This window comes from Alligator mississippiensis, chromosome 4, assembly GCF_030867095.1.
Source record: "Alligator mississippiensis isolate rAllMis1 chromosome 4, rAllMis1, whole genome shotgun sequence".
Lineage (NCBI taxonomy): Eukaryota > Metazoa > Chordata > Crocodylia > Alligatoridae > Alligator > Alligator mississippiensis.
In genome coordinates, this window is record NC_081827.1 from 137091907 (window position 1) to 137119148 (window position 27242).

Here is a 27242-nt window from a genome sequence, read left to right on the forward strand (position 1 = left end):
AGATGGTCTTCATCTCTCTTCTAAAGGTAAGAGTCTGTTCTCTTACAGGTTGGCTGATCTCCAAAGGGCTTTAAACTAGTTTTGTCAGGGGACAGGGAAGCAGAAGATAAGGAGAACCTAGGATCAGCGAGCCATGAGCATTGCACTGGATCAGTACAAGTAAGCACTAAGGTAAGCACTAAGCGGCCCGATAGACATCAGGACAGGGGGGTACAAAGGGTACCCACTGTGGGGCTTAAATGTCTCCACATTAATGCTAGGAGCATGGGGAACAAGCAGGAGGAACTTGCACTCCTGCTTGCAAGCCACAACTTTGACCTGGTTGGACTAACTGAAACCTGGTGGGACCCTACTTGCCATTAGGCAGTAGGCATTGAGGGTTACAGGTTGTACAGATGGGATAGAGAGGGAGGGAAAAGGGGGATGGGTGTTGCTGTCAGTGTTAAGGAACAATATACATCCTCTATAATCAAAATGGGATTAGAGGAGGTCCAAACCGAGGTACTGTGGGTTAGGATACAAGAGGGTCAGGGGGAAAGGGACTTGGTAGTGGGGTCTACTATAGACCACCACACCAGGAGGATGAAATAGACCTGGAATTCTCCAGACAGCTCTCGGAGGCTGTACGGTCAAGAGATATGGTTGTCATGGGTGACTTAAACTACCCTGACATCTGCTGGGAGGAGCTGTCAGCCAAATCTAACCACTGACATAGGTTCTTAACCTGCATACAGGACCTCCACCTAACACAGGAGCTTTACAATCCCATTAGGGGAAACACCTTGCTGGACTTGGTGTTAGCTACAGGGGATGACCTGGTGTGGACTCTGCAGATACAAAGTAACCTGGGGGATAGTGACCATTGATTGACTGAATTCACTATCAGGCAAAGGGTGGGTAAACTAACCAGCAGGGCTGAAGTGTGCTCAGGAGATTAGTTAGTGAGGCATTAAAGCTCAAGAGCACTGGAGAAATGGGGGTCCAGGAAGGGTGGTTGTTCCTCAAGGGAGCGAGCTTATGGGCACAGAAGGAGACAATCCCATTGCACATAGAAGGGGGTAAAGGGGCCAAGAAGCCCTCTTGGATAAACAGGAAAATCCAGGAAAGCCTAAGGGCAAAAAAAGAGGCATACAGGCTGTGGAAGCTGGGTAGCTACCAAGAAGGAGTATACCTCCTTGGCTCGCACTTGCAGGGAATCAGTTAGGAAGGCCAAAGCAGGATTAGAATTTAGTCTGGCAACAAAAATTAAGGACAAAAAGTCCTTCTTCAGTATATAGGGAGCAAAAGGAAGGCGCAGGGTAGTATAGGACCCCTACAAGACAAACTAGGGTAATTGGTTACAGAGAGGGACAAAGCTGAGCTCTTCAGTTAGTTCTTTGCATGTGTACTCCTAGACACATACCAAGACAAATCTCCCAATTGGATCATAGATGGAAACAGGAGGGACACCAGCCCACCAACTGTTAGCAGACTTAGTGAAGGAGCACTTGGAGGGGCTGGATGTGTTCAAATCAGCAGGCCCGAATGAACTTCATCCAAGGGTGCTGAAAGAATTGGCTAGTGTCATTGCAGAACCACTGGCATGGCTGTTCGAGCACTCATGGTGCTCTGGTCAGGTCCCAGAAGACTGAAAAAGGGCCAATGTGGTCCCTATTTTCAGAAAGGGGAGGAGGGAGGAACCGGGAAACTATAGGCCACTTAGTCTCATCTCTATCCTTGGGAAAACTGGGAAAAATCATTAAGGATCACATTTGTGGGAGCCTAGCAGGAGAAATAATGCTGAAAGGAAATCAGCATGGATTCATTGCAGGTAGATCCTGTCTGACTAACCTTGTTTCTTTTTATGACCAGGTCACAAAATGCTGACACACAGGAGTTGAGGTAGATGTCATCTGCCTAGACTTTAAGAAGGCCTTCAATACGATATCTCATTCTGTTCTCATAAATAAACTGACAGGCTGCGATGTAGATGATTACAGATGATGGTCAGGTGGGTGGCAAATTGGCTTAGGGGTCACACCCAGAGAGTGGTGGATGGGTCAATATCCACCTGGAAAGATGTGGGCAGTGGAGTCCCGCAAGGCTCGGTTCTTGGACTGGTGCTATTCAGTGTCTTCATCAGTGACTTGGACGAGGGCGTGGAGAGCACCCTGGCCAAGTTCACAGATGATACCAAATTATGGGGCAAAGTTAACACACCAGAGGGTAGGGAATTGATACAGACAGATCTGGACAGGTTGGAAAATGGGCAGAACGAAATAGGATGCAGTTCAACAAAGACAAGTGCAAAGTGCTGCACCTGCGCAAAAAGAACCACCACCACACTTACAGGCCAGGGGATGACCTTCTCAGCAGCACAGCAGTGGAAAGGGATCTTGGAGTCATAGCTGACCCCAAGATAAACATGAGTCATCGATGTGACTGTGAAGAAGGACTAGCTATAAACGAAGGTGAGGGAACAAAAAATCAGTTTGCACCGGAAGAACAATTTTCAGAGTAGCTGTACCTTTAAGATAGGAAGACATGGGAAGGAGTGGAGTGGCGTGAGTGACACAAGAGAGCGGAGTGCGGGCTCAGAGATGGAGAGGTCCGGGGAGGTGGTTCTGTTTCTGGAGAAGGAGGATGTACCCAGAAGTGGGAGTCTGGAGTTGCTGGATAAGTAGGGCAGCGTGCCGATTATTCGGGTATTAGAAGAAACGAAAAGGAGAATAGAAAATGTGAGAAGGAGGGAGCGGCAGATGCTCGTAGATCCCTTAAGGAGGGCAAGTTATTTCTTTTACGGTTTGAGTTTATTTGTTGCTGTTTTCGAGGGAGTTCAATTGGGACTGCCAGTGCCACTGGGTGTATTAGGGAGAAGAAGAACCCAAGTTCATGCTGCTCCCACACCCAGGCAGGCAGGAGTCAAGGGTGCACGGAGGAGCTCCGCAGGCTAATACCTCTTCACAGAAATTTAAAGGAGAAGAAAACAATATACTGAAAGCATTACCCTGGTCAAAAAAAAGAAAAAAAAAAAAGGGGGTTTTTTGTAGATAGTTCTGGATTGAACTTTGACTTGTTGTGGCCGTGTTGTTACGGTGATATTAAAAACATGTAACTAAGAGCTTTCTGAAGGTAGAAACCAAAGTATGTAAAACAGTAGAAAGGAACAAAAGTTGTATTGAAGTTAATGAATGGTAGAAAAAAAATAATAAAGAGATTTGATCGACCGTATATGAATTGTATTCCATCAAAACAAAAATGTGCTTGGACATGGTACGAGGGAACTCGAGTAGAAGGTGTCACTAAGATACAAGTCTCATCCTACTGTCGGCATCCTACTGCATATAAAAAAACTCCCGACCATTAACAAAAATTAGATTAAGACGTGGCAGGAGAGAATCGGTCTATAACGCAGAAGGACTAACATCCAGCAATTAGACACACAAAAAGAGAGGGAAAAAAAAAAATCACACTCATAAGGAGAAACCTCACAGTGACGAAGCAATCAACAAGGCTAACCACACTTGATGAACAGGTCCAGGGAGGTGATGCTTCCCCTCTATGCAGCACTGGTCAGGCCACAGTTGGAGTACAGCATCCAGTTTTGAGCACCACACTTCAAGAGGGATGCAGAGACTCTTGAGAGGGTTCAGAGGAGAGCTGCTCATATGGTCAGAGACCTTCAGGCAAGGCCCTACGAGTAGAGACTGAGGGACTTAGATCTCTTCAGCCTTCTCTTGAGAAGGCTGAGAGGTGATCTTGTGGCTGCCTATAAATTCATCAGGGGAGGGCAGCAGGGAGTAGGAGATGTTCTATTTACTAGGGCACCCCCTGGAGTAAGTAGGAACAATGGCCTCAAATTGATGGAGAGCAGATTTAGGTTGGACATTAGGAAGAACTTCTTCACAGTAAGAGTTGCCAGAATCTGGAATGGGCTTCCAAGGGAGGTGGTGCTCTCTCCTATCTTGGGGGTTTTAAAGACAAGACTGGACAAGCACCTAGCTGGGATTGCTTGACCCCAGCGCTCTTTCCTGCCCAGGACAGGGGATCGGACTCAATGGCCTATCGGGGTCCCTTCTGACCACATCTATGAGTCTGAAGTGACATAGCACTCTAACATATGCAATATTTTGCAAAGAAATTTATCTCTGTCTCTATAAAGCTTAAGCCATTGCAATACAAATATAAAAACAGGAAAAAAAAGGAAACTGATGGATGCATGCAATCTCAAGTAATCATTGGAATGTAACATGCACTTCAGTTATTTTACTGAGACCTGATTCATGACCAGGGCTCCTATTATACTAGGTGCTACATAAACACACATAGCAAAAAAGGAGTTTAGAGTTCAATTGGTCAAAATTAGGTTGAGAGTATGTGACATTTGGTGCCACCTGGAATTATGAAATTGGCTTGTGGCCTCATTCTAAATCCTAGGAAACAGGTGGTTGCCACAGAACCTGCCATCAAACTGGCACCCTTTTGGCAGTTGCAAAGAGTTAAGATCATAGATCTGAAACTACTATTACAGCCCCCAAGGAAGAACATGTCTGGAGAAGCTTATTTTGCCCCACAGATGCATAATGGCATAATGTATCATCCAATTTGTTCAATAGGTCACTTTTCAGACTGCCTCATTCTTAAAGGATATATCAACCTTAAGGATTAACCTTATATAAAGTAACCCTATATAAAGTAACCTTAAAGGTTACTTATATTAATATGGGGTTCTCCATTCTTGTATGTAGGAAAGTCACATATGTATATTGTTAAGTTTAGTAGCAACCATCAGATTGTGAATGCCATGTGAGATATTGTCATTTGTTTATAAGCATACTTCACAACCAATTACTTCTGACTCTCCCAAAAGAGAGTCCTTGATGACAACTGTGCATCAAACCTGGAATTTTTCCAAAAATAGGCACTGAGTTATCATCTCATACACTGAAACAAAAGCAAAAAAAGCACGGTCATAGTTGGATAAATCAGGAACACTTGAACAGATTGTCTTCTGAACCTTTAATACATTTTACTCTTTCTTGGTTGAGCGTTGTCATGTAGACTCAGAGGACAATTGTTTTGGAAAATTATGAGGCACTAAGTGGAAATACTTGACTTAAGCCTATGAACTATTTGTACATGGACCTCCAACTGACAATAATGGGAGTTTCATACACAAAGACACAAAGACAATACCTGGATAGTGAAATGAAAGTGTTCTAGCATCCATAACTACTTGGGATGCAAGAAGATAATTTCCTTAGAGTCCAAGGGGGTCAGATACAGGGAGCTACCAAGAACTTTCATTAACAGTTACTAATAAAAAAAAAAAAGTGATTTAAAATCAATACTAAACATCTTCCACAATGCCATTCAGTCAACATTTTTTCTGTGAATTCTTCTAATGGCAAAGTGACTTCTGCACCTAGTGAGCATTAAAGAAGCACTGAGAAGCATTGGAGAATCATCTTGTAGTGTACAAGTCTGGACAGTATCATTCAAAGTCATTCAACATACATAAGTTGTAATAGGTACCAAGAAAGGACCATACTTTTTCCTTTTCCTTTCCTTTTCCTAGCATCTTTCCCAGCTGGAAAGTTGGGGGCCATTCTGAATTGTTCCTAGCAGTAGAAACCATCTCTGCATGCAGACAGCATCTTCCACTTTCTCATCAATGTTAAATAAACTATTTTCTAAATTGATAAAAATTATTCATTAGCTTCTGTAAAGATAAACTAAAACTGGGAACAACTCTAAATATCCTGATGTCCCTAGCAACACATTTCTCTATTCCAGACTCAAAAGACCTTTCAGCCATGTTAGACAGACTACCTAGCCATTTTTCTCACCCTAGATTTCATAAGAAATGTTTAACACAAAGAACTTCTTGTCTTTAGTGGGACTACATACAAAAATAGAATGCTCACAGATGTGAAAAACATTTATCCAATCTCATTCACAATTGTGCTGAACACAGATTGTACTTTCTGGCTCATTTCATTCAAGGAAGTACCCAGCGTAGAGATGATGCAGTAAGTATTCAAGGACTTTTTTCCATTGGCAGTTAAGTATGCATTTGTCAATTCTTTATTAAAACAAAACAAAAAGTGGCTATAAGTGAATTATGCCACGTACTCTTAGGAATGTGGGCCCCGTTATTTCATTTATACACATACAAATATGGATCAAGGCCACTAAAGTAAAAGGAGTTACACAGAAGGGAAGAAGCAGGCCTAGTGATTTTTAAGGTGCTATCCTTAAATTTTCTTACTAAATGAACAGTATTCTATTTCACAGAAGGCAGTGATTTTTTATAGTTGTAAGAACTCTGGAAAAGTATATTTAGTCCAGATTATAAATGAAGAACACAGACAGTATTGACCATTGTGAAGAATGGCAGGAACTAAATTTGCGGTATGCATGGTAATATCCTTAAGAGCTACCGCAAGAGAATAAAAGCCTTCGAGGGTGAGCAAGGAGATTTTCTCTAGAAAAATGACTCTAGCCTAAAGATTGAAGAAGAGAAGTTCAAAACGAAAAAGTTCAGACAGACTACATGGGTGGGGTAAAAAAGGAAAAACTTGGATCACCAGGAAGCCAGACAATGCTGGTAAACTTGCATAAACATAGGATAGTAAGAGGAAGAAAAGAGAGGAGCACCTTTGGGAAGTGGTCATTGTTTTTTTTCAGAGAAGCTGGCTACCAAATGGGAGATGATAAAGATTACTCTTAGGAAAGGACAAGAAACCAAAAAACATCCACTGATCTGACAGCACTGTGGTGGTACGGGGGATTGCACTCCATGCTTCCAGAAGTGCATCAAGGGCAGGCGGAGTGGGGCAATACCTTGACAAAACCATTACTAATTCATTTGAGTGAAAAATTCTTCAGCATCACTGATGTCTGATGCTTGCAACCTTAATGTTCCTAGCAACACATATCCATCTATGCCTATCTCAAAAGGCCTTTCAGCCAGGTTAGAAAGACTATCTAGTCATTTTTCTCACTTTGAAATACCTCAAAATTATGAGGTATTTTAGTTACAATGTGAACTAAAAAGGACTTTTCTAATTATCTTCCTCTATCACTCCATATTTGCTTTTAGCTCAGAAAGGTTCCTGAAGTCACCGTTTCATGCTTAGTACATTATCTTTCAGGGACTGCAAACAGTTGAATTTTTAATGCAGAAAAATATATAAAATTAAATTTGTAGCAGTTTGAGGTGTGGAGTTGTGTCTTCTCCCTCTTCCTACATGAATCAAAAGTTCTGGAGGACAGCTTTCTTTTTACTACTCTTTGCATGGTACCACACACCATCTGTGTGTGTCAGTCATGTTTGCTTGGCACACATGAAATAATATAATGAAGTACTCTAGGCAGCTATGGCAATTACTGCCCTCAGGTGATTAATGTCAATCAATTTTTGGTCTTATGCCAAAACATAATTTGAGTTATGCTAAGAGTCCCAAAATGCACAGTTTATCACATCATAGTGGTTCATTCAAAATATTATTCTAATTTTTATTTTCCTATATTAAAAAAGCCTAATGTAAAATGAAGCAGCCGATTTTCTCACCACTCTGTTGCAACCTGATCTTTTTAGTCTCTTGCTTTTCAACTAAATTGCTGTTGCTAGTCAACGTCACTAAAAAGTTGGGTGCACTTCTGCTGTTTTTTGAGCATGCAGCATAAAAAGAGAAGTGGGCCCCAAAACATTAGATAAATAATGCTGAAAGGCACAACATAAAACATAATGGAACTTTACAGGTGCTGTCTTGCCTATTTACTCTTTCTTATTGCAAATTATATACAAGCACAGAAATGAGGTTTAAACCCATAAAATTAATATTATAAGCAATAGTAACCTAAAAGCTGTTTAAGCCAATTCTCATTCATCCTCTAGGCACTTACTAAAAATGCTAGCACAATACTTAAGTTTGTATTTGACAAGGTAATATTTAGCAAAGGATTTGTTTACTGGCTAGTCTGCTTCCAAATAGCTCCAATCTTAAACTGATTACAAATTGCTTTGTATATTCCATGTTTAAGTGTGCGTGCATACATTTACACACCAGAAAACGTCCTTTGGTGAAAAGCTTTTTTGCCAAGATTCACCTCAGTAAGATTAGACAGAGACTGGAAAGTAAAAAAAAATCCAACCATTTGAAGCACTTATAAATGGGTGTCTTTAGCTCACTGATTGTGTTTCACAAGCTGCTGTTGCCCTCTAGTGTTCAAGCATAGCTTCAAAATTCACCAACAGAAGTAGAATAATCTATCAAGTTTCCTAACAGCAATTTTCTATTTAGAATAACATGATAAAGAGAATAAAAGAGGAGATACTTTCTTTAGTAGGTGCATATAAAATATCTTCAGTCCAGTAACTAAGAGTTTTTAAAATACTTTGTTCCTCTCAGAGCAAAAGTCAAATTTCAACCCCTTTACACATAGCTGATCTGGTCACTGGATGTGTACAACTTCCTGCCATACTTCTATTGTTAGCATGCCAGCAGTCTGTTTGCTGTCTGGCTTAGGTTTAGTGTTCTGACTTCATGCTTACCTACATTAACTAAATACAGCCCTAGAGGATGCAGGATACTAAAGCAAGTAACACAATCCTTCCCCGAAGAGTCTCATTACCACAGTAGACTTGCATGAAGTTTTTAGGACTATTATTAATTTAAATATATATTAAGCAGCTCAACTGGCAAAGATTATATTGAAGACTTTGCACAAATGTGAACTTTTGCAATAGACACAATCAACTTCAAGTTTAGTCAAACAGTTAAGAAACAAGAAGTCATTTAGTTTCTGTTTATTTGTAATTGTACAAACCCATTACCTGAAAAAGTTATTCCCATGTTTCTTGCTAAAACCCATATAAACAGAGGAAACAAATAAATTGACTGTAGAGAAAGGAACAGCCAAATTCACAATTTATTCCCAATGTATTAGTTATTTCCTGCCATTCTCTTTCATTTCTAGCAATTCAAGGTCTTAAGTAATATTATTATAATCAAAACACATTAAGACCTAAAACCGTGGAGGAGTTGGTCATTAATGCAGTAAGATTCACTTAGAGAAGCATTTCAGCAACTTTGTTTTGCCTACGGTACACAATGGAATTGCCTTTATCCGTGAACAATGACATTTCTTGCATACAGCTGTTATTAGTATTAAGAATGGGGCCTTTAAGATATTTATCCTGAGGCTATTTCTGTACCCTTCTGGCTAGGAATGTAAATATCATTTAAAAAAATTATCCATTTAACTTCTGATTATATCAGTTAAACGGTTAACTGATAACACAGCTGCTGCTGGGAGCCACTCCCAGGGCCCTTGAGGGGGAGGAGATGCACAGCTCAGGTGAAGCCCTTTGCTGGGAGGGAGGGAACACCTGCAAGCACCTAATTGCTTAATTGTCATTAGGCTGCCTACTGTTTTCTTCTTTAACCTCATAGGCTATGGGTACTATACCCCCCCACACTCCACCCCCTTCCTGTCCTGCCACCTTCTGATTCCTGCTAAGGCATCACATGGCTTGCCTTCCCTGCAGGACTGTGTCAAGGCCCATGCAAAACAGTAACTGGTAAAATAACTTCTTACCACTAGGCTTATTGGTTAAGTGATCAATCATTTAACCTTTCACATCTCTACTTGTGGCTCAATCTATATTCCCTCTCCTCCTTTCCCCCTTCCAAAATAACCAACACAAATACCCAACCACAAAACACCTTGTGGATAAGTCACATCCTATTTAAAAGAAAAAAAATACATATTTCTCCATAAGATTAGTGCTTGTCTCTCTGCTGAAATGTTTGTTATTATGTGCCTGTCAAGTCAATACTTAAGGAACTGGGTGTTCAGTCAGAAATAGAGTTTCTAGACTTAATGGTTGTTCAGTGGTTCATAATGAATTGTAATGTTTTACAATCTTCCTCTTCAGCCATAATAAAAATCAGAAGACACATGTTCATTCATTTCTATTGATTGCAGGACACATCTCTGAGCTCAGTGAATGTCATGTAGTCACAGTTTTCCTTTAAACTTCCTTATTTACCTGGAAGACTTAAGCAACCTCCCATTCTCTACTCTGGTGGTGGCAACTCCATTGTCTCTATCACTTGCAATCAGAACTCTGCGCATGCTCTTTTCTTGTCGAGTCATAGCAATTTAGGAATGAGTTGGATTAGGGGAAAAAAAATCCTTTACATGGATATGCCAAGTCAATAGGTAGTGCTTTGGTTAGGAAGACACTTAACTATGGGTTTAGTAGGACAAAGGCTGCCTCTGTGACATGTACAAAAGTCACTAGAGAGCAGAGACTGACATCCCCAAAGGAAAGGCAGAAACAAGATTGTAGCTTACAAACTTGGCACATGGCTTACAACAATTGTGGCAATAGCCAGCTGTATGCATGTTGAGGAACTGAAGACGTATATCATTACATGGTTTAACCTTTCTTTTCCTTGACTTTACGGCAGATATTATGTATATGGTAAACCTTACTTCTTTCACTGTGGTGTTTTGAACAGGAATTAATTTGAACTTAGAGATCCTTTTTAAGGCAAGAGGTAGCATAGTAGATAGTATTCAATTACAGTAGTATTTGCACCCAGATAGCTTTGTAGCAAACTATATTCAATACACTGTGCTGCTTGTGCAGCTTTTTTTGTTTACTACCTAACCTGGTTGCATGAAACATTATATTAATCTCCTGAAATGTCCTCTCTCTGAAGTGTGAGGTCTTCTCTGCCTAACTTGGATTTTATTAAATGATAAAATAAAACAAAACAAAAATAAACAACATTTCACCATAGTTCAATTAAGTGAGGTTTTTTTTTTCTGGGAGATGAAAAACCCTGCAAAACCTCAGAACAGTAATTCCATACCCCTCTTACAGCAAAAAGAGAACACCTTCCCCAGAACCTCAGTACTAGGTTTCAAAAACTCATTATCTTCACCTGCTACAGAAGGCTACGCTTACTAGTGATTTATTATTTCACTTTTCTAAGCAATCATACGTCAGCATACATTCCATTGATCAAGTAGTCTAGCCTGGTATAGCGCCTTCTCCAAAAAGATTCAGACATTCTTCTGCCTATTAGTGTAACAGCTAATAACAAGAACATCAACCCAAAAAATAAAGCTGTGATGAGGCTACTCTTTTCACCAAAATGAGAGACAGCACTGCTTTGTGAAACATCATCTGACAAGTAGCCTTCTAAAGCAAGTTCCCCCTTAGTTTGGTGTGTGTTTTGAAAAGAATCTGTGGATTCCTTACTGGGTAAAGTAACACCTGAAAAAGAAAAGAGACTGGAGATGCTATTGGCAGCAACAAAGGCAGTCTTTGGCTCTATTTTGGTAGCAGATGTCCCTAGCTGTGCAGACACTGTAGTAGTTTGAGGATTTTTGATCATGTGGTCAATTTTACCAAAAGCAGTAGCTGTAGCACTGGGATAGGTGGTACTAGGTTGGGAATAGGTAGTGGCAGTGGTACTAGTGGTGGTAGGTTCAGCAGGGGCAGTAGTATTGGTAGTGGTGGTAGTGCTAGGTGCAGCATGGGTAGTGGCAGTGGGGGTGTTAAGTTCAGCATGGGCAGTAGTAGCATTGGTAGGAGGCAACAGGTCAGTCATTTTTTCACTTGGAAAAGAATCTGAGTTCTTAGGAGCTTTCTTCCCCTGGTCTTGAGGAAACTGTGAGTGCAATTCAGTATTATCTAAATTTTCTACTTCATGGTCCATGAATTCAGACATCCGGGAAGTGATATATTGTTGCAGAGAGACAGTTGAATTCAGGAGTATTGCCTGAATTTGAGGAACATTTTGTGTCTTCACAAGCTTTTCTCCATTTGAGTCATCACGTGCAAAGTGCAAGTTCTTATTTGTGAAAGGATTTTTTTTCAGAATCTGTGAATCTAAAAACAGAAAGAAAAATAGAGATTAATTTTTCAATCCACTTTTGCAACCAGTTGCTTCCTCCTTAGTAAAGTATCCAAAAAAGTATCCTATAAAAAATAGGCCTGCCCTAAAAACACAGCAAGGAATCTGCCCACAGCATCAAGACTTTGTATCTGCCTGAGACAGTGGCAGGCAAAATACAGCCTGAGGGCCCAGTGGGGCTGCTTGTGGCTGTGCCAGCGTGGGAAATTCAGGTAAGAAGGGGGGGGAGGACTGCAGGGATTGCCCAAGTCCTCAGGGTGGGCCTGGCCCCTGCTGAGCCCCACGGTCCGGCCATGCAGCTGCAAGCTGGTAGGCGGGTGGGAAAGTGGTGCTGGGGCCAGGGGTGAGTGGAAGCGAGTGGGAGTGTGGGACCTGCGCTGGTGTCATGGGGCCAGCGGCAGTGGTGGGGACCAGAGCAGGATGGTAGGAGTGTGGAGCACAGGCTGGCAGGGGTCTGTGGAACCAGGCTGGGCTGCATCAGCAGTGAGAAGGGGAAGCTACATAGAGCCCTTGCTGTTTGGGACCCTGCGCTCCTGCCACCCTGCTCTGGGCCCCACCTGCGCTCCCACCTGGCTGCTGCTGGCTCCTGCACACCTGCTCACTCCCAGTGCCCCCGCCCTAGCCCCGCAGTACAGGTGGGGAGCAGTGCGTAGCCCCGACCCCTCGTTTGCCTGCGGGGAATAAGCTGGTGCTCAGCATGGGGGAAAGCGGGTCCCCCCTCCCCATGCCTGGCACTTCCTGCTCCAGCTGCTTGCAGCCTGCATGGGGCTGTCCTGCCTCTCCACCGCATCACTGCTGCCCCATGGGGTAGCAGTGGCAACGGAGAGTAGGCACAGGCAGCTCTGCGCAAACTTGGAGTGGCTGCAGCATGGGGTGCCGGCCACGGGAAGGGGGAGTGGCCCCTTTTGCCCTGCACTGAGCACCAGCACGTTCCGGAGAAGCTGCTGCTCGGCTCGGCGCAGAGGGAAGTGCTCAGCAGCACTGGTCATGTGGAGCAGCTGCTGAGCAGCCAAGAGGTGGAAGTGAAGCAACTGCACCACAGCCTAGCGCAGCATGGGCTCCAGGCAGGCAGCTGCAGCAAACACTGCCCGATAGCGGCAAGGAGGGTGGCTGCTTTCCTCCATGCTGAGCAGCAGCTTCTGCCAACCTGCTGCTGCCACAGCTCAGCCCTGACGGGAGAGCCCAGAGCTGGTGCAGGGCTCAAGCTAGTAGCGGCAGTGGAGAACCAGCTGGTGCTCAACATGGGGGAAAAGTGGCCGCTCCCCTTTCCTGTGGCCAGCACCCCATGCTGCAGCCACTTCGAGCCTGTGCATAGCTGTCTGTGCCTGCTCTATGTTGCTACCACTGCTCCGTGGGGTGGCAGTGATGCGGCAGAGAGGCAGGATAGCCCTGCGTAGGCTGCGAGCGGCTGCTGTACAGGGTGCCGAGCATGGGGATGCAGAGCTGCTTTTCCCCCACACCCAGTACCAGCTTGTTTCCCACCAGTGAGCACGGGGTCAGGGCTGTGTGCTGGCCCCCACCTGTACCACGGGGCTGGGGCTGGGAGTGCGCAGGCATGAGGAAGCCAGCAGCAGTGAGGTGGGAGTGCGGGGCCCATGCTGGTGTCCCAGGGCAACTGCTGGCAGGGTCCAGAGCAGGGTAGCAGGAGCGTGGGGTCCTGGCCGGCAGGGGCTCTACAGAGCCGGGTCAGCTCCCCGCTCTCCCTGCTGGTGCAGTCCAGCCTGGCTCCACAGACCCCTGCCAGCCCATGCCCCATGCTCCTACCACCCTACTTTGGGCCTGGGACATTGGTGCAGGCCACGCGCTCCCACTCACTTTCACTCCCCTGCCGCTTTCCCCACTTTCCTGCCCAGCCACTCTGCACTACATGGCTCCTATACCCATATCCATACCCACACACACATCCATCCCCAGAAACCCTCAGATGCAATCCCTTCTGCATATACACCACAAACCAGGACAAAAATATTTTTAAAATTAAATTAAAATATATTATTACGGGTGTTTGATTTTTAGTATGTAATTTGTTTTTTCCCCCCTAAGATGGCAAACCCTCTTCCCCAAAGGAGTACTTCCAGGGGCAAGAGGAGGGACTTCCAGTGGCAAAGGTCAGAGGTTGGGGCAGGACTTCCAGTCCCAAGATGGTGACCGGGGGCAGGGCACCTGTGAAGGGGCGGGGCTACCCATGCGACCCTTGACAACTTGCCAAAACTCAGTAAGCAGCCCTCCATCCAAAATAATTGCCCACCCCAGGCCTAGGATCACTTTTTCAGAATGTTTAGCAATAAGTATGTTCACTTACAGTTGTCACATCACAAATCAACATGCCTTTAAGAAACCTAAAGGTGCTGGGCCCCATTCTTAATGGCTTCCTATCTTGAGTAAGCATTCACTTCTGTGCATTCATGGCTCTTTGTTACAGGAGTGTTTTGCCTATTTACTGTGAATGTTTAAATTACTATTCATAGGTTAAAGACAGTGAGAGGCCAATCACCTTGAAGTCATTCCTAGCTTTTGCCAGCTAAGGAGCAGAAATTACTAAGTCATACTTGCATTTACCCATGCATTGAAGGTAATGATCACAGCATCTGAGCACCATACAATTCTTTTTTATGTAAATTTTCCTTCATGTAGAAGAGTAGTACAGACAGGGACTGGGAACACAGAAAGCCTATCTGCCCAGTCTTATAGAAATTTCTGCCTGTGGTGAGGCAGGGCTTAAACCAAGTCACCAAAATTCCAGATTAGTTCTCTAACCTGGGGGTTGGCAACCTTAACCTGTGGGATCCAGCCCTGATAGCTATTTCATCTGGCCTGCAGAGCCAAAGGGCTTCTGTGGCATTTCAACAGCAGGGGGCCACATGGCTTTACCCACATGGCAGCTGAGCAATGGGGAGAAGCAGTGATGGCAGCACTGCAGGGGAGGGGGCATGAAGAGTGGTGACTGCGGTGGCAGCAGCACGCATCAGGTTGGAGGCAGCATATGCTTGGAACTAAGCTCTGTTAAAGCAGCCCCTCCTGCTCCAATGATTAGGGCAGGGATTGGCAATGTTTTAGAAAACCCTCTCACTAGCACTGCTTGACCTCTTTCTCACTCAGATTCTTTGCGTACTTGGTGTAATGTTCTTAGCTTTTACCATTCAAGTGAACTTGACTTAGAGGCAACTTTGAGGCTTCTGTTTATACACAGGGTGGAGAATTTAGTCTTTGTTCTCTGCAAGAGGAAGCAGGAATTCTGCTTTTTTTTTTAAAAACAAACTAAATCCCATTTCCCTCCCCTCTCCATGCTATCCAATTTACATCTCTCATGGATGTATCTGCCTAAATTAGTCTAGGCTTGCTATTTCAATAGCTTGTTTATATGGAAGAAATTCAAAAGCATTGGTATGTTAGATTGGTACTACAAGAAATCAAGGACTTCAATATTCTGCAAGACCATGTTGTACTAATGCATGGAATTAGTGGCAACACTGGTGGAAGACTTTTATTCTTCTGTGACATGGTAAAACACAAAACCTAGGTGCAGTCTGCTGTGACCGTGCTTGTCAGTGAGTATATCAGATGGAGCGTGTCATGGATCCTCAGACCAACCATGTACCAATGAACAGACTAGGAGGATGTTCCTATCTCCCAGCCAGCAGGAGAGCTCCACAGAAACATGAATCAATGTAAAGCCTCCTAATAACTTGCAACCAAGAGAAAAAATATCTTTTCCTTCAGCAGATAGGAAGAAATGAAAGAACAGATAACAAGTGTGACAAAAGGTACCAGTGGGAAACATTATAAGGGGAAGTGGAACAAGAGAGCTCTTAAAAGCAAGCAGTGAGGTTCCCCCCCAAAAAAATTATATTTGCCCTTCAAGTTCAACTGAATAAGGATTTAAGCAGCGCAATGCATAGCCACAATATTGGAATTACTAACTAAAATTTGGTAGCAAGAGACAGACAGACATGCTGCATGACAAAAAGTGACACTCACTTTCCTGCCCACTATTTCATTATGTTAAGATATTATATAGACCCAACAGGGAAAAAAACAACTTAACAATCAGCTGAGTAATAGTTCTTGGAAAGATTAAATAACTGGCAGAGTTTGTGTATTCTCATCAGCCAACAGGGATCTGGATTTATAGAAGGTATGGTGCCTCACCCTTGCCTCACTTCTAGGTTAAACAGGATAAGAATATACTTGAGCTCCCAAGCAAATACCACCCATACACATACAAAAGCCCATAAACCAAAATCTATCCACATGCCCAAGACTTGTATAACCTAGAATTCATGGTGAAATATTCCAGCACATCAACCAAAAAACCTCTTAAGAAAAACTGTTTTCTGAAAGAGAGCTACAGCAGCAATGAAAATGCCACAAAGATTCCTTTTGACAAAAGCCATTCAAATGTGGAAATGTGTGGCAAATGTCACCCAGATAACCTTAATTAACCTCAACACAGATAAAGAGACAAACAAATTGATCTCCAGATTTACCAACGATCATAAGTGACCCCAATTTTAACAAAAAATAAGATAAGAAAAACTATGCATGAAGGTCACATTTCTTCCTCCACCCCCTCGCCCCTCCCCCACCATGATTTTGACTTACAGCATCTCTGCAAAAATAACAAACTCAGAACTAAGCAGTCACCTGACTCATTCACCACCAACGTAGTTCAGGATACAAACTCAAGCTGGTGTACCACTCCCTTATCAGCAAACGGAGGTCTTTTCCTGTCTGTTCTCTTGCAGACGGATATCAACTGAGCACATGGAGAATTTAGAACCAATTTAGATTCCATTTGTCTACCTTAAAAATTAATACACATATGGACATATTTAAAGTTTTATTTTAAAGGCTCTGCCATTCATAAAACAACAGCTACTTCCATAGCCCCATGGTTTCTGTGGGTCATAAGGAAATAAATATTTGAAATACAAGGAACAGAAATATCTACTTTAACTGCTATTTTCCAAAGTTGGAAAGGGCATGTTGAGCAGCAAAGAACAAAAACAATTATGTCCTAAAACAAATTGAAAAGGCCTCATTTAAACAAGAAACAGAATAAGAGAGGTCTTTGTACTTGCAGGTAGATATGAATCTACCTGATTCTTCCATACCAGCTTGTTACAACACGCATTTTCTTCCAGACTGTGCAACACAATGTATTCCCAGAGCAAATTATTACATATCTGTAAATTATATTTGGTTTACAGAAAGTGATTTCTATGCATACTATTCATAATTTCTCATAATTATTAATACCGGTGATGTATTTTACTAGCATGATTGTTAATACATAAAAATCTTGTCAACCGAGATTAATATTTTAAGGATAACAAGTGATATACCAACTAATTAGGAAGCAACATCCCATTTCTCTGATTTTTAGTGTGTTGCCTAACAAACAAGGAATTAACCAAGAGACAGCAAACGTGATTATCTAAGCCACCACTCCTTTCTCACTGCTGGACAAAAGGCTGAGGAGCAAAATCCCTCTGGCTAAGACCAGGCTTTTAGACAAACCAACAGACTAGTGTAAGATGTTGCATTTGAGTAAATCTGGCTATGCAGTTTACAGGCTATCAGGGCACTGCCAATTCACTACTTTCAAACAACAGCCAGAAAAACTGAGGAGCATTTGTACAGGATTTATGTTGTGAAGGGAGCAGAAGACAGCAGGAAAGAACACATAAGGGTTTCTTATCATCCTACATGAATATTTCCACCTTCTTCAATGAAGGCAACATGGAAGAAGCATACTGGCAGACAGGACTTGGGGAACTTAGTTCTGCAGCCAGTTCTGCCAGTAGCCAATTGGTTAACCTTGGGCAAGTCGTTAAACCTCTCTTCATCTCACTGTTCCTCTTTTTGAGAATGAAGATAGTGATAAAACATTTTGAAGGAGGTCTGCAAGTTCTACTGACACAAGACACTACATAAAGAGCTAAATATCCATACACTTTGCACTGTTAAAAATGCCTAAGAGGAAGCACATGTTTTACACATGCCAAACAGGAAGCCAAGTCTAGGTTAACGGGCCTCTACATTTTTAGGAGATAAAAATGTTTTGATAATTTCTTTTGTTTCTATTGTAGATAGGAAGATGTTCAGAGCAAGGACTTGGTCTTACATGATTGTGAAATGCCAGGTATGCTTGTAGCATTACAGTAGATAATACTGGTCCTGAGGAAAATTGGTATGTGCTTTACTGTTCTCTTTCTTTAAAATTAAAACAAAAACAGTATTTAAGAGTAGGCCTGCAAAATCCTCTCAAATGGCCTGATAAACTCTCCCCCCATCACCAGTCTCTGCTCTTCAAAGAAATGATTCATGGTATTCTACAAGCATTTTTAGTAGGAATCCAGCAGTATCATGGGTGGCTGAACTTGTGGAGTTTTGTACAAGAAGGCTGCATCCCCATAAGTGGGGATGCGTGCTTTGTGGCAACTCAAAGGCTTTTGAGGCACCGCAAAATGCAGAGAGCATGTGAATTGGTTCACCACGCTGCATATTTGCAGCTCAGTGACAAAATTAGATACTAGGAAATTCAAATATCTAAAAAAAGCACAGAGTAAAAAAGCACTGCTGTGTGCGCTGTCCAAAACCAGAGCCTGGACAGCCAGAACCATACTCTGGCTGCCAGCCACGCTCTGCGTGCCCGGATCGCCATCGCTACAGCCCCAGGAGGCCGCCAGGACCCTAGGAAAGGCTACTAGGGCCAGCCCTGGTGCTGGCCCCAGCCTCCCCTACCTGGGGCAATTGGTTGCATGCCACAGTGCACATACAGGGGCATTCTACGTATCTGTGTCACTGTTAGTTGTCCCCTGGGAAACGCACATGTGTGCTCGTGAGGACATGCCTGAAGTGTTTGAAAAGCAACCACTTTTTTGAGCCAGATCTAGGAGACATTTTGTTTCCGGAGGCACCAAAAGGTTCTGTGGTTCAGTACGATTTGTCTAGCTTTGCAACAAGTTGGCCCCAATATTTTAATCTTTAACTAACAAGAAGCCTTTTTAGCTCTCCTATAGAGATTCCTATTTGAAAAAGGAAACTGACTTGAACAGTTTGTCAGAGAGCAGGTAGCTTGGCCTTTTGACAAACTTTTCAGAGACAGTTATCAGCAGTGACAGGAAAACAAGCTAACACGCAATATTTCTACCATTTAATATGCACAGAAGTCAGTAACTGCACAATCTAAAATGGATGCCACATGCAAACAAGAGTAACTCAGTAGTTGCATCTTTGTTAGGACCAAAGCTTGAGCAAAGAAAAACATTCCTTTTTCTCTTTGTAGCTTTCACATACTCCTGGGTGGGGGGAGGTGAAACAGTTGAGAAATTAGAACTTACTAATTAGTAACCACTGTTGACTTTTACAGTGGCAAATGAAGCCTTAGAGTCCTACCCTTCCCACATGGTATCTTATTCCTATCCCATTCCCTATATTACACTGTTGTTGATAGAGTCAAGGTGGGCAATTTGCCTAGACAACCACAAAATTCCCCCTGAAGACATTCACTCCAAGACACTGAAAAAGGTACTCTCTGCAAGACTAACCATGCTAAATATATAAACTTCTACAAGAAGGCAGTCTCATTTCCAATTTGTTTTTTGAAGGGTCAATTCTGGTGCAAATTTATTTTGGCCAGTTTGCTACATTTTAATAGCCAGTCTTAGTACAACCAATACTTAAGCACCAGGGTGCACAGCATATTATAGACAATAAGAGATTCCCATTGCTTCTAGTGGGCAGTGTGGCCTCAAGGAAGTCACTTTATACCTTTTCTTCAGTTTTCCAACCAGAAAAATAAGAAAACTCCCACTACTGCTTACTTACTGTCATTATGAGTTTTAACTAATATTTATCCAGTGTTTTCCTCATCTATGGCACTCATCACTATGGTATGAGCCCTTTGAACACAAAAGAGCTACAAGAGGATTCAACTTCTACTGCACTGAGCAGTATTCTATATACACAAAGGAAATTTCCTACAAATAGGGAGAACGTCAAGCTGCAAGGAGCATTCTTTTTATTTTATTATTTAGGAATACATCCCTGGCCTAAAGAGCTTATAGTCTAAATAAAAAGTGTACACATGAAAGATGGAATAAAGAATATAATTTAAAAATGCATTTGTATTCATTAGGTCTCCGATTGTCATGTTGCAAGTATTTTTAAATCTCTCTCACTTGCTTAAAATAAAGTTTTAAATCTACTAAAGAAGGGTAACTGCACTGCACCATAGGAGTTATATCCAGTTGGTCCATGAAAGTCTGGCTGCTTTATAGCCCCGTTCTTCACATTCTATGAGTAGTATTCCCAAATCAAAATTTTTGGTTTTCATATGAATTTTTTCAGTTATTGATTTTTCACAACCTAGTTCCTTGACCAGTTATCATACACACTTGTATGTATAAAATATGTGAAGTACAGATGATGAGCTGCTTTTACAGTTATTTACCTCTAATTATCCTGTAGCTCACAAATCCTTCAGCTGGTTTCATTGGACAAGCTTCCCTACTAGGGCAGTAGAAGAGGTAGCAGTTTGGATACTTGCCTATTCTTCTAGCATCAAAAATCATCAAGTTACATTTCTTGTCTCCTGCAAAACAGCATATATTTAGTTAAAAAAAAAAAGAGGACTTTTTAAAATCTGTCCATTTTTATGATAATAAGAGCTACTTCGCTTATCTAAAACCTTTCAGGTGAGTGTGAAAGGAAAAGAACTGATGTATCATCCATTCAGGAGAAACTTCTTTACTGTTAGGATAGTGATGTAATGGAACAGACTGCCTAGGGAAGTTGAAAACCTCCAGTGAAGGAGACTGTACAAGAGGAGGCTGGATAAGCATTTGACAGGCATAGTTTAGGAATACCATTTCTGCATTCATGTAGCAGACTGGACCAGACAACCCTTTCGGTTCCTCACAATCCTATGATTCTATGCAAAAAAAATTACGGACACCTACTCTGTCCTGTACAAGTGAGTTAGGAAAAATAATGCAATGAGCCCAATCCATAACCCATTCCTAATGCAACTGCTGAAATTCAAACCAAAACGTTATTTGCAGATTAGACTTCAAGGCATCATTTTTCATATTAGGCTTTGCCTCACACGCATCTGATAAATTTCAAAGGCTTGTAACTTTTGAACAACTAGAGAAAGAAAAACTTCTCCATCTCCACCTTTCCCCTCATTACCTAAAGAACCTTTTGGTTTATTCCTGTTTTCTGATTAATCTTGAAAACTACCACTGCCATCTGCTGCTGCTGTTTCATTTGGGCTGCTTACAGACATTAAAAAAACCCAACAAAAAACAGTGCTTTACTTTACTGCCAAGCCCAGCACATGCCCAGAAGAGGCATTGCATTTGTTGGACCCAGGTTGCCCAACATCTTTTTAGTCCATGTGCCTTACTGGGGCTTTTCTGGCACTTTTATCTAATAGCTAATTGAATCAGCTATTAGATAAAAGCACCAAAAAGCCCTGCTGAAGCACCCAATCTGTACAGATGCTGTGGAGTCAGGTTGAACTGGCGCGCTGCTTTTTCTGGTAAAGTGTGAGTTTATTTTTGCGGGGTTTTTTAAAATGTCTGTAAGCAACCTTGTTTCTAAACTACTGGTGGAAAGCAACATTCATAAATGAAGGTAGGCATTCTAATTTTTGGTCACTCTAAGGACAGCATAAGTCTGCCACTTGATTTTTATTTAGCCTACTGAACAAACAAGTTTATGGCTTCTGTATCTGGGAGGTGAAATGTCAGTGTTTAAAACCATTGAATGTGCTTAAAGTATGCACAATAAGTATGTACATCCATAAAACACAGACCTAAGTATATTAAGTTCTAATTTAACAGATGAATATGTTAAGGAAAACATACCCAATAATCACAAGATTGCAACAGTCTTGGTATGAAAAGCAGGGTAAATTTACACTTTCCCTCCTTGAGAGCCGACTCTAGCTCATCCTCTCCCTGCCTGTCATCATAAGCACTGATAGACATGAAGAACGATCAGGGGAGAACAGCTTACCTGATATGTTTTTTCCTACGCAGCAAGCATTAATACAAGCTTCTGGTGTTGAAGTATATACTGGCTCTAGCCCCTTGATGTCATTTTTGAGAGATGCCATCACATCAACTATGACATTTTCCATCTTCTCCAATGAGCAATTTTGACACAGGGATGGCTCAGGTATCATAGCACACAGCATTATTAACGTGCAAAGATGACACAAATTTAAACTGAGAAACATTTTCACTTGAGTTGGATTTATTCTTTTTTTTGTCAGGAACAACAAACTTCTTGTTGTTTAACTTCAAAATAATCTCACTTTAGGAAGAATGCATAACTGTCACCATCTCTAGAAGAGAAGTAAAGATATTTAGTACTGGATACTGTTTTAAAGGAATTAGGCTTCCATTAATCAAAATTAAGTTTTAAACACATTTCAAGATCTTGTCAGGACAAGGAACAAATGTTAGGGCTTTTTTTAATGTTTAATCTGAAAAGGTAATGGAACAAATATTATATATTAGATGCAAAGTTATTTACTTCTCAACAACTGTCGTGCAAGATGCTTTCGAATTGTCCTATTTTAAAAAAAAGTTACATTTCTCAAATTAAGGAGTGGTGGACACAGCATATGAAAATATAGCTGTGTTTATGAGGCACTTACATGGCTGTCTCCATGGTAGACTCTGAATGTCTTATAAAAGGTATCATTTTGAAATCAAGAGTTCTAGTTTTTTGTATGCCTTATAATCCAAAATGTATTTACCTTTACAACACCTCTGCCTCATGAAGCAGGGAACTAGTATCCCTTTTTTTCTAAGGCCAAGTAAGGCACAAAGACACTAAGGCCAGGTACAGACATATTACACTTATACTGGTAAAAGTAATCAGAAACCAGTCTATACCCATAACAGAAGTTCAGTGCACACAGACTGGTTTAAAAATGATGGAAGCTGGTCTGAGATTTGTCTTTCCCCCGCCTAAATGTGCATGTGTGTTTGTTCACTCTGATTTAAACAATTTAAACTGATTTATAGGAAACAGCATAACTTGTATTGATTCCTCCTTGAGCTTTCTGAATGTCTGTACCTAGCCTAAAGTACTAATTCAATGTCACTCAGGGATCACAGCTGGCATTCAATATTGGAATGACCTTCCTTACTCTTGCTTAAAGATGCCCAGGACCCCAGAAAAATGTCAAAGGGAATCTGCAATGGAAATGAGTGATTGAGGGATTACTAGTGGGACCCAGAGCTGCTCATGACCTCACTCTTCAGCCTAACTCTGGTAGGTCAGTGATTCTCAGTCTTTTCAGAGGCACCTCATTCATAACCTCTTTGAATTTAGCAGCAGCCCATTTTTTAGTTCTAAAAAACCAATTGAGCAATTCTTCTGTAGCAAAAAAGACCACAACAGGTCAGAATGTGTTTGACACTCTGGATTCCTAGCTGAATAAAAAACATCCTGGGTTTACCTTGCACCTCCTGTATAGGTGCTTGTGCACCTAACCATGCTAATATTACATAGTTCCCCTAAAAGGATACATAGCACCTCGGCAAAGAATCACTCTGGTAAGTCAATAGGAAGTAAAATCTACTACATAACCTGCTTTGTGAAGCGAGCTAGTCTTTTCCCTGCATCATAGAAGAGGTGGGCAGCCACAAAAATCCCAAAGATACCATCAAAACTTACCAGAGGGAACAAAAAAACCCCCAAACTCACTAAGAGGGTGGTGAAGCACTGGAACAGGTTACCAAGAGGTGGTGGAATCTCTGTCCTTGGAGATTGTTAGGGCCAGGCTTGACAAAGCTTTGGCCGGGATGATCTAAGTGGGGATGGTCCTGCTTTGAGCAGGGGGCTGGACTAGATGTGACCTCCTGAAGTCCTTTCCAGCCCTAATTTTCTATGATTCTAAGGCTAAGCTCTGAAGAGTCCACTAGCCAGGCAGGCATGTGCAGTAAGTACCCTTACCTGTGCTGCCTCCTCCTAGGGGGCTCAAGAGCCACAGATCTCAAGGCATTTAATCTGTGCCAGTCTCAAGCACCACCTTAAAAGGTAACAATGATTTTACAACCCTGCCTGGAACTGGGAATCCACTGAGGCTACTAGGGCCACCTCACTGCCCCCCTCCCCAGGCACCAGAAAAGGAGGAGCAAGATGCGGGCTTCATGGTTCCAGCCGGAGGCTTCTAGCCACGTTCAGCCCAAGCAGACAGTGAGCACATCTACACGTTCATTAATGCACAGCAGTTACTGGTATCCAGGTTGTAGCCCTGTTGGTCTAATGAAGTACTAACTGTGCAGTAGCTAGTTACTGTGCAGTAGTGCAGGCGCATGTTTTTCTTAGTGACGCTTACTGCATAGTACCCTAATACTACTGTGCTGGGTGGTAAAACATTAGCCCAATTTTTGCCCGCTACTGCACAATGTTATTAGGCTACTGGGCATTAAGCATCTTGTGTAGATGCACCCGAGGAGAAAAAAAACTCCAGAAGGAGCAGAGGGAAGAGGAGGGCACTTCACACGCTGGTCCCCTCAGGAGGCCAGGCCAGGGCTGGGGGGGAGCTAGCGTCCTCGGGGAGGGAGGGGAGAGCCGAGGAGCCCTCGGCGTCAGGCAGGGAACGGGCAAGGGGAGCAGGCGCCGGGGGGGAGCGAGATCCGGGAGCCGGGCTTCAGCCCGCCCCCAGCTGCCTGGCGCGCTGACTCACCTCGCAGCCTCCGGCCCCGAGCTCGGGGGAGTCGCCACCGAAATGCGAGGGGGCCGGCCCCGGCCCCGGCCCCGCCACCAGGCTTGAGTGCGCTCCCGCAGCTGATCCCAGGAGAAAGGGAGTTAGGACTAGTCCCGCCCTCCCCAGCTCAAGAAGCATGAGTCAGCCCTAGCCAAAGCCAGGCTAGAATTTTTTTCAAAAGCATTTCAGACTCACCTGACGCCTTTCATTTCCTTCCCAACCCGAGTTGAGGTTGCTCCGGGAAAGCCGCGCGCCTGGCCGAGTCCCGAGGCGGGTGCCCGGCAGGACGCGCTCTGCCCCGCGTACTCCCCGGGAAACCCCAGCGCCCACCCTCCCCGCTTTGCCAAGCTGGCCCGCAGCTGTTCGCCTTAGGGACAGCCAGCAGACGCGGAGCTTCAGGCCAGGGGACGACACCCCGGTGTAGCCTTCTCCTCGCCAACTGAGAAGGGCTCAGTGAAATGCGGCCACATCCACTTGTTGCGGAGTTAATCCCGGGGGGCACAGTCTCGGCTCTCCGCACCCGTCCCCGCCTCCTGCTGCAGCCTGCAGACTCCAGGGGTTTTCAGCCTTTTCTAGACGCAAGGCATCCCTGGAGAGACTCAAGGCCTTGCGTCTAAAAGGTCCTGCAAGGCCATGGAAAGTGCTTTGAGTCTAAAAAAGCTTGAGAACCACTTACCACCAAGCAACTTAGAGGTAAAAAGACTTTTCCAACTTTCTCTGATCCTAATCTGCACAAAATGAACTGTTCCAAACAGATGACTTTACCAAACCTTCAATTCTCCTGCAAAATACAAATTTTCATTTTTACCTAGGAGAACTTTTACAAACTTTGCAATCTCCTATGCCTGATGAAGGGTGCCTGTGCCAAAAAGCATGCAAATAAAGACTTTTTTTTTTTTCCAAATACCAAGTTGGTCTAATATCACACATTACCTCTGCCACCAGGTTTGATTCCTTGAGTCTAAAAAAGAACGGCTGCCTTCAGCTAGACAGGTGAAGGGGCACCCTGTCCACCCTCCAGTGGAAGCTGTAAGTGTGCAGATGCCTGGGCCTGAGAGGAAAGCATTAGAGGGAGCATGGCTCTATAAACCTAATGATGGAGTTAGCCCACTCTCTTTGGAAGGGAAGACCTGGCTGGATTCCAGTTTGTGCCTGCTAATTGTTCGTTATTGGCTCTTTAGTACAAAATGCAAAAGCATTCCCTAGAAAAGAGACCAGTTATAAAGCAACAGTAAAGAAACATGGAAAGAGCTACTTCCTTTTAACACTGAACAAGGAACTTTGTTAGAATAAGGGAAACAGTAAAAAGTTGCCAAAACTTGAGATTTAATTGTGATGCTTAATGTTTGATGTTTTGCTTAAAGTTACAGCTCCTGGAGTTGCATGAAAATGGAAGCTCTGCAGCTTTAACAAAATGAGTACCTAGTCTTTGTGACTGTGAAAAAAATATTTAGACATATGGCCTGAATGTGCCCTAAAGGACCCTAAATGCCAAAAGCAAACAAAAAATAACTTTGATTTAATAATCTACTGAAAAAATCATACTTACTAAGCCAATGTAATGATTGTTGGATGTTTCTGTTTGGCAGACATGCAGTAGTAGCTGTAAAGCTAAGTTTCTGCCTAGTAGTTTCCATAACCCTCCCTACATAGTTTCCTGCTACATTTATAAAGAAGCAGCAACCCACATATTCTCTCATGCATTCAGTTTCATTGATTATTTCCAAGCTTCTCATAGAGAAAAAGGTAGAATAAAAACTATGTAAAATAATCGATTGAGTCCCTTGATATTGTTTAGGTCTCAGTAATGAAGTGTCACAAATGTATATTCTAATATTGACATGCAACATTTGTATGTACTTGTAAAAACTATCTTAGCTCGGAGCTGACAGACTTAGGAGCAATGTTGTTGTCTCCCATCTAGGTGCAAAATACAAAACTAAAATAATTTGCAAACTTAATATATTTATTTAAATTAAAAAACTGCTTAACCATATTTTAAGTGTTACAAGGAACCAAATGTTGATTTTTTTTTTCCCTTTTTCAGGCACAAAGGCCTCATATTCATACATACGCTGGTAAATAGCAGATAAAAACCTTGACTATTCAAAAAATATTTAAAAAGGAGAACAGAATAGCCTTTTGGGAAGAAAGAAGAAAGTAAGTCACAATATAAATGGATGATATATATTTAAAACAAATGATCTGTTTATCCATAGAAAATGTGTTTGCACAATCAAAATCTTTACTCTTACCAGAAATTAATATTTGGGTCTAATCTACAAGAAAATAAATATTTTGCCCATATAAAAGTTGTGTTGTCACCTTGAAAAAACACACTACTCTTTGAAATCAAATGTGTGAAGTTCAGTCAATCTAATTGTATAATTTGTCTGAGGTCAACTAATGATGTTACAGAACATGACTCCACTTCTATCAAAACATATACACCTGCTTAACTTTATACACTGTTTGTCTGATGTCTGTTATGGTTAATGGAACTATTGAGACATGAAATATTAAACATGTGTAAATCTCTACAGGATCAAAATAGTAATGGGACAGATCGAATTGTGCCAAAA

General features: G+C 42.4%; 1 protein-coding gene across 2 annotated transcripts; it reads right to left on the reverse strand.

Moving 5' to 3' along the window:
* Nucleotides 1-8779: 8779 nt before the first annotated feature.
* Nucleotides 8780-24995, reverse strand: MANSC1 (MANSC domain containing 1). 2 transcript variants are annotated; one of them, XM_059726674.1, is made up of 4 exons: nucleotides 24856-24995; nucleotides 21951-22281; nucleotides 20380-20520; nucleotides 8780-11896 (listed from the first exon to the last, which is right to left on the reverse strand). In XM_059726674.1, the coding sequence occupies exons 2-4, from the start codon at nucleotides 22171-22173 to the stop codon at nucleotides 10998-11000; spliced, it is 1263 nt and encodes a 420-aa protein (XP_059582657.1). In that variant the 5' UTR covers nucleotides 22174-22281; nucleotides 24856-24995; the 3' UTR covers nucleotides 8780-10997. The 2 variants fall into 2 exon arrangements, with proteins under 2 accessions (XP_059582657.1, XP_059582656.1); XM_059726673.1 differs by lacking the exon at nucleotides 24856-24995 and adding an exon at nucleotides 24640-24764.
* Between the last annotated feature and the right edge of the window lie 2247 nt (nucleotides 24996-27242).

What these genes read in the sequence shown, in the direction of transcription:
- MANSC1 (XM_059726674.1), bottom strand. Translation starts at nt 22,173, where the DNA reads ATGTTTCTCAGTTTAAATTTGTGTCATCTTTGCACGTTAATAATGCTG. An exon ending in CGTAGGAAAAAACATATCAG is followed by an intron (nt 20,521 to 21,950) that starts GTAAGCTGTTCT and finishes GCTGTTTTGCAG; the next exon opens with GAGACAAGAAATGTAACTTG. An exon ending in GAGCTACAGGATAATTAGAG is followed by an intron (nt 11,897 to 20,379) that starts GTAAATAACTGT and finishes TTCTGTTTTTAG; the next exon opens with ATTCACAGATTCTGAAAAAA.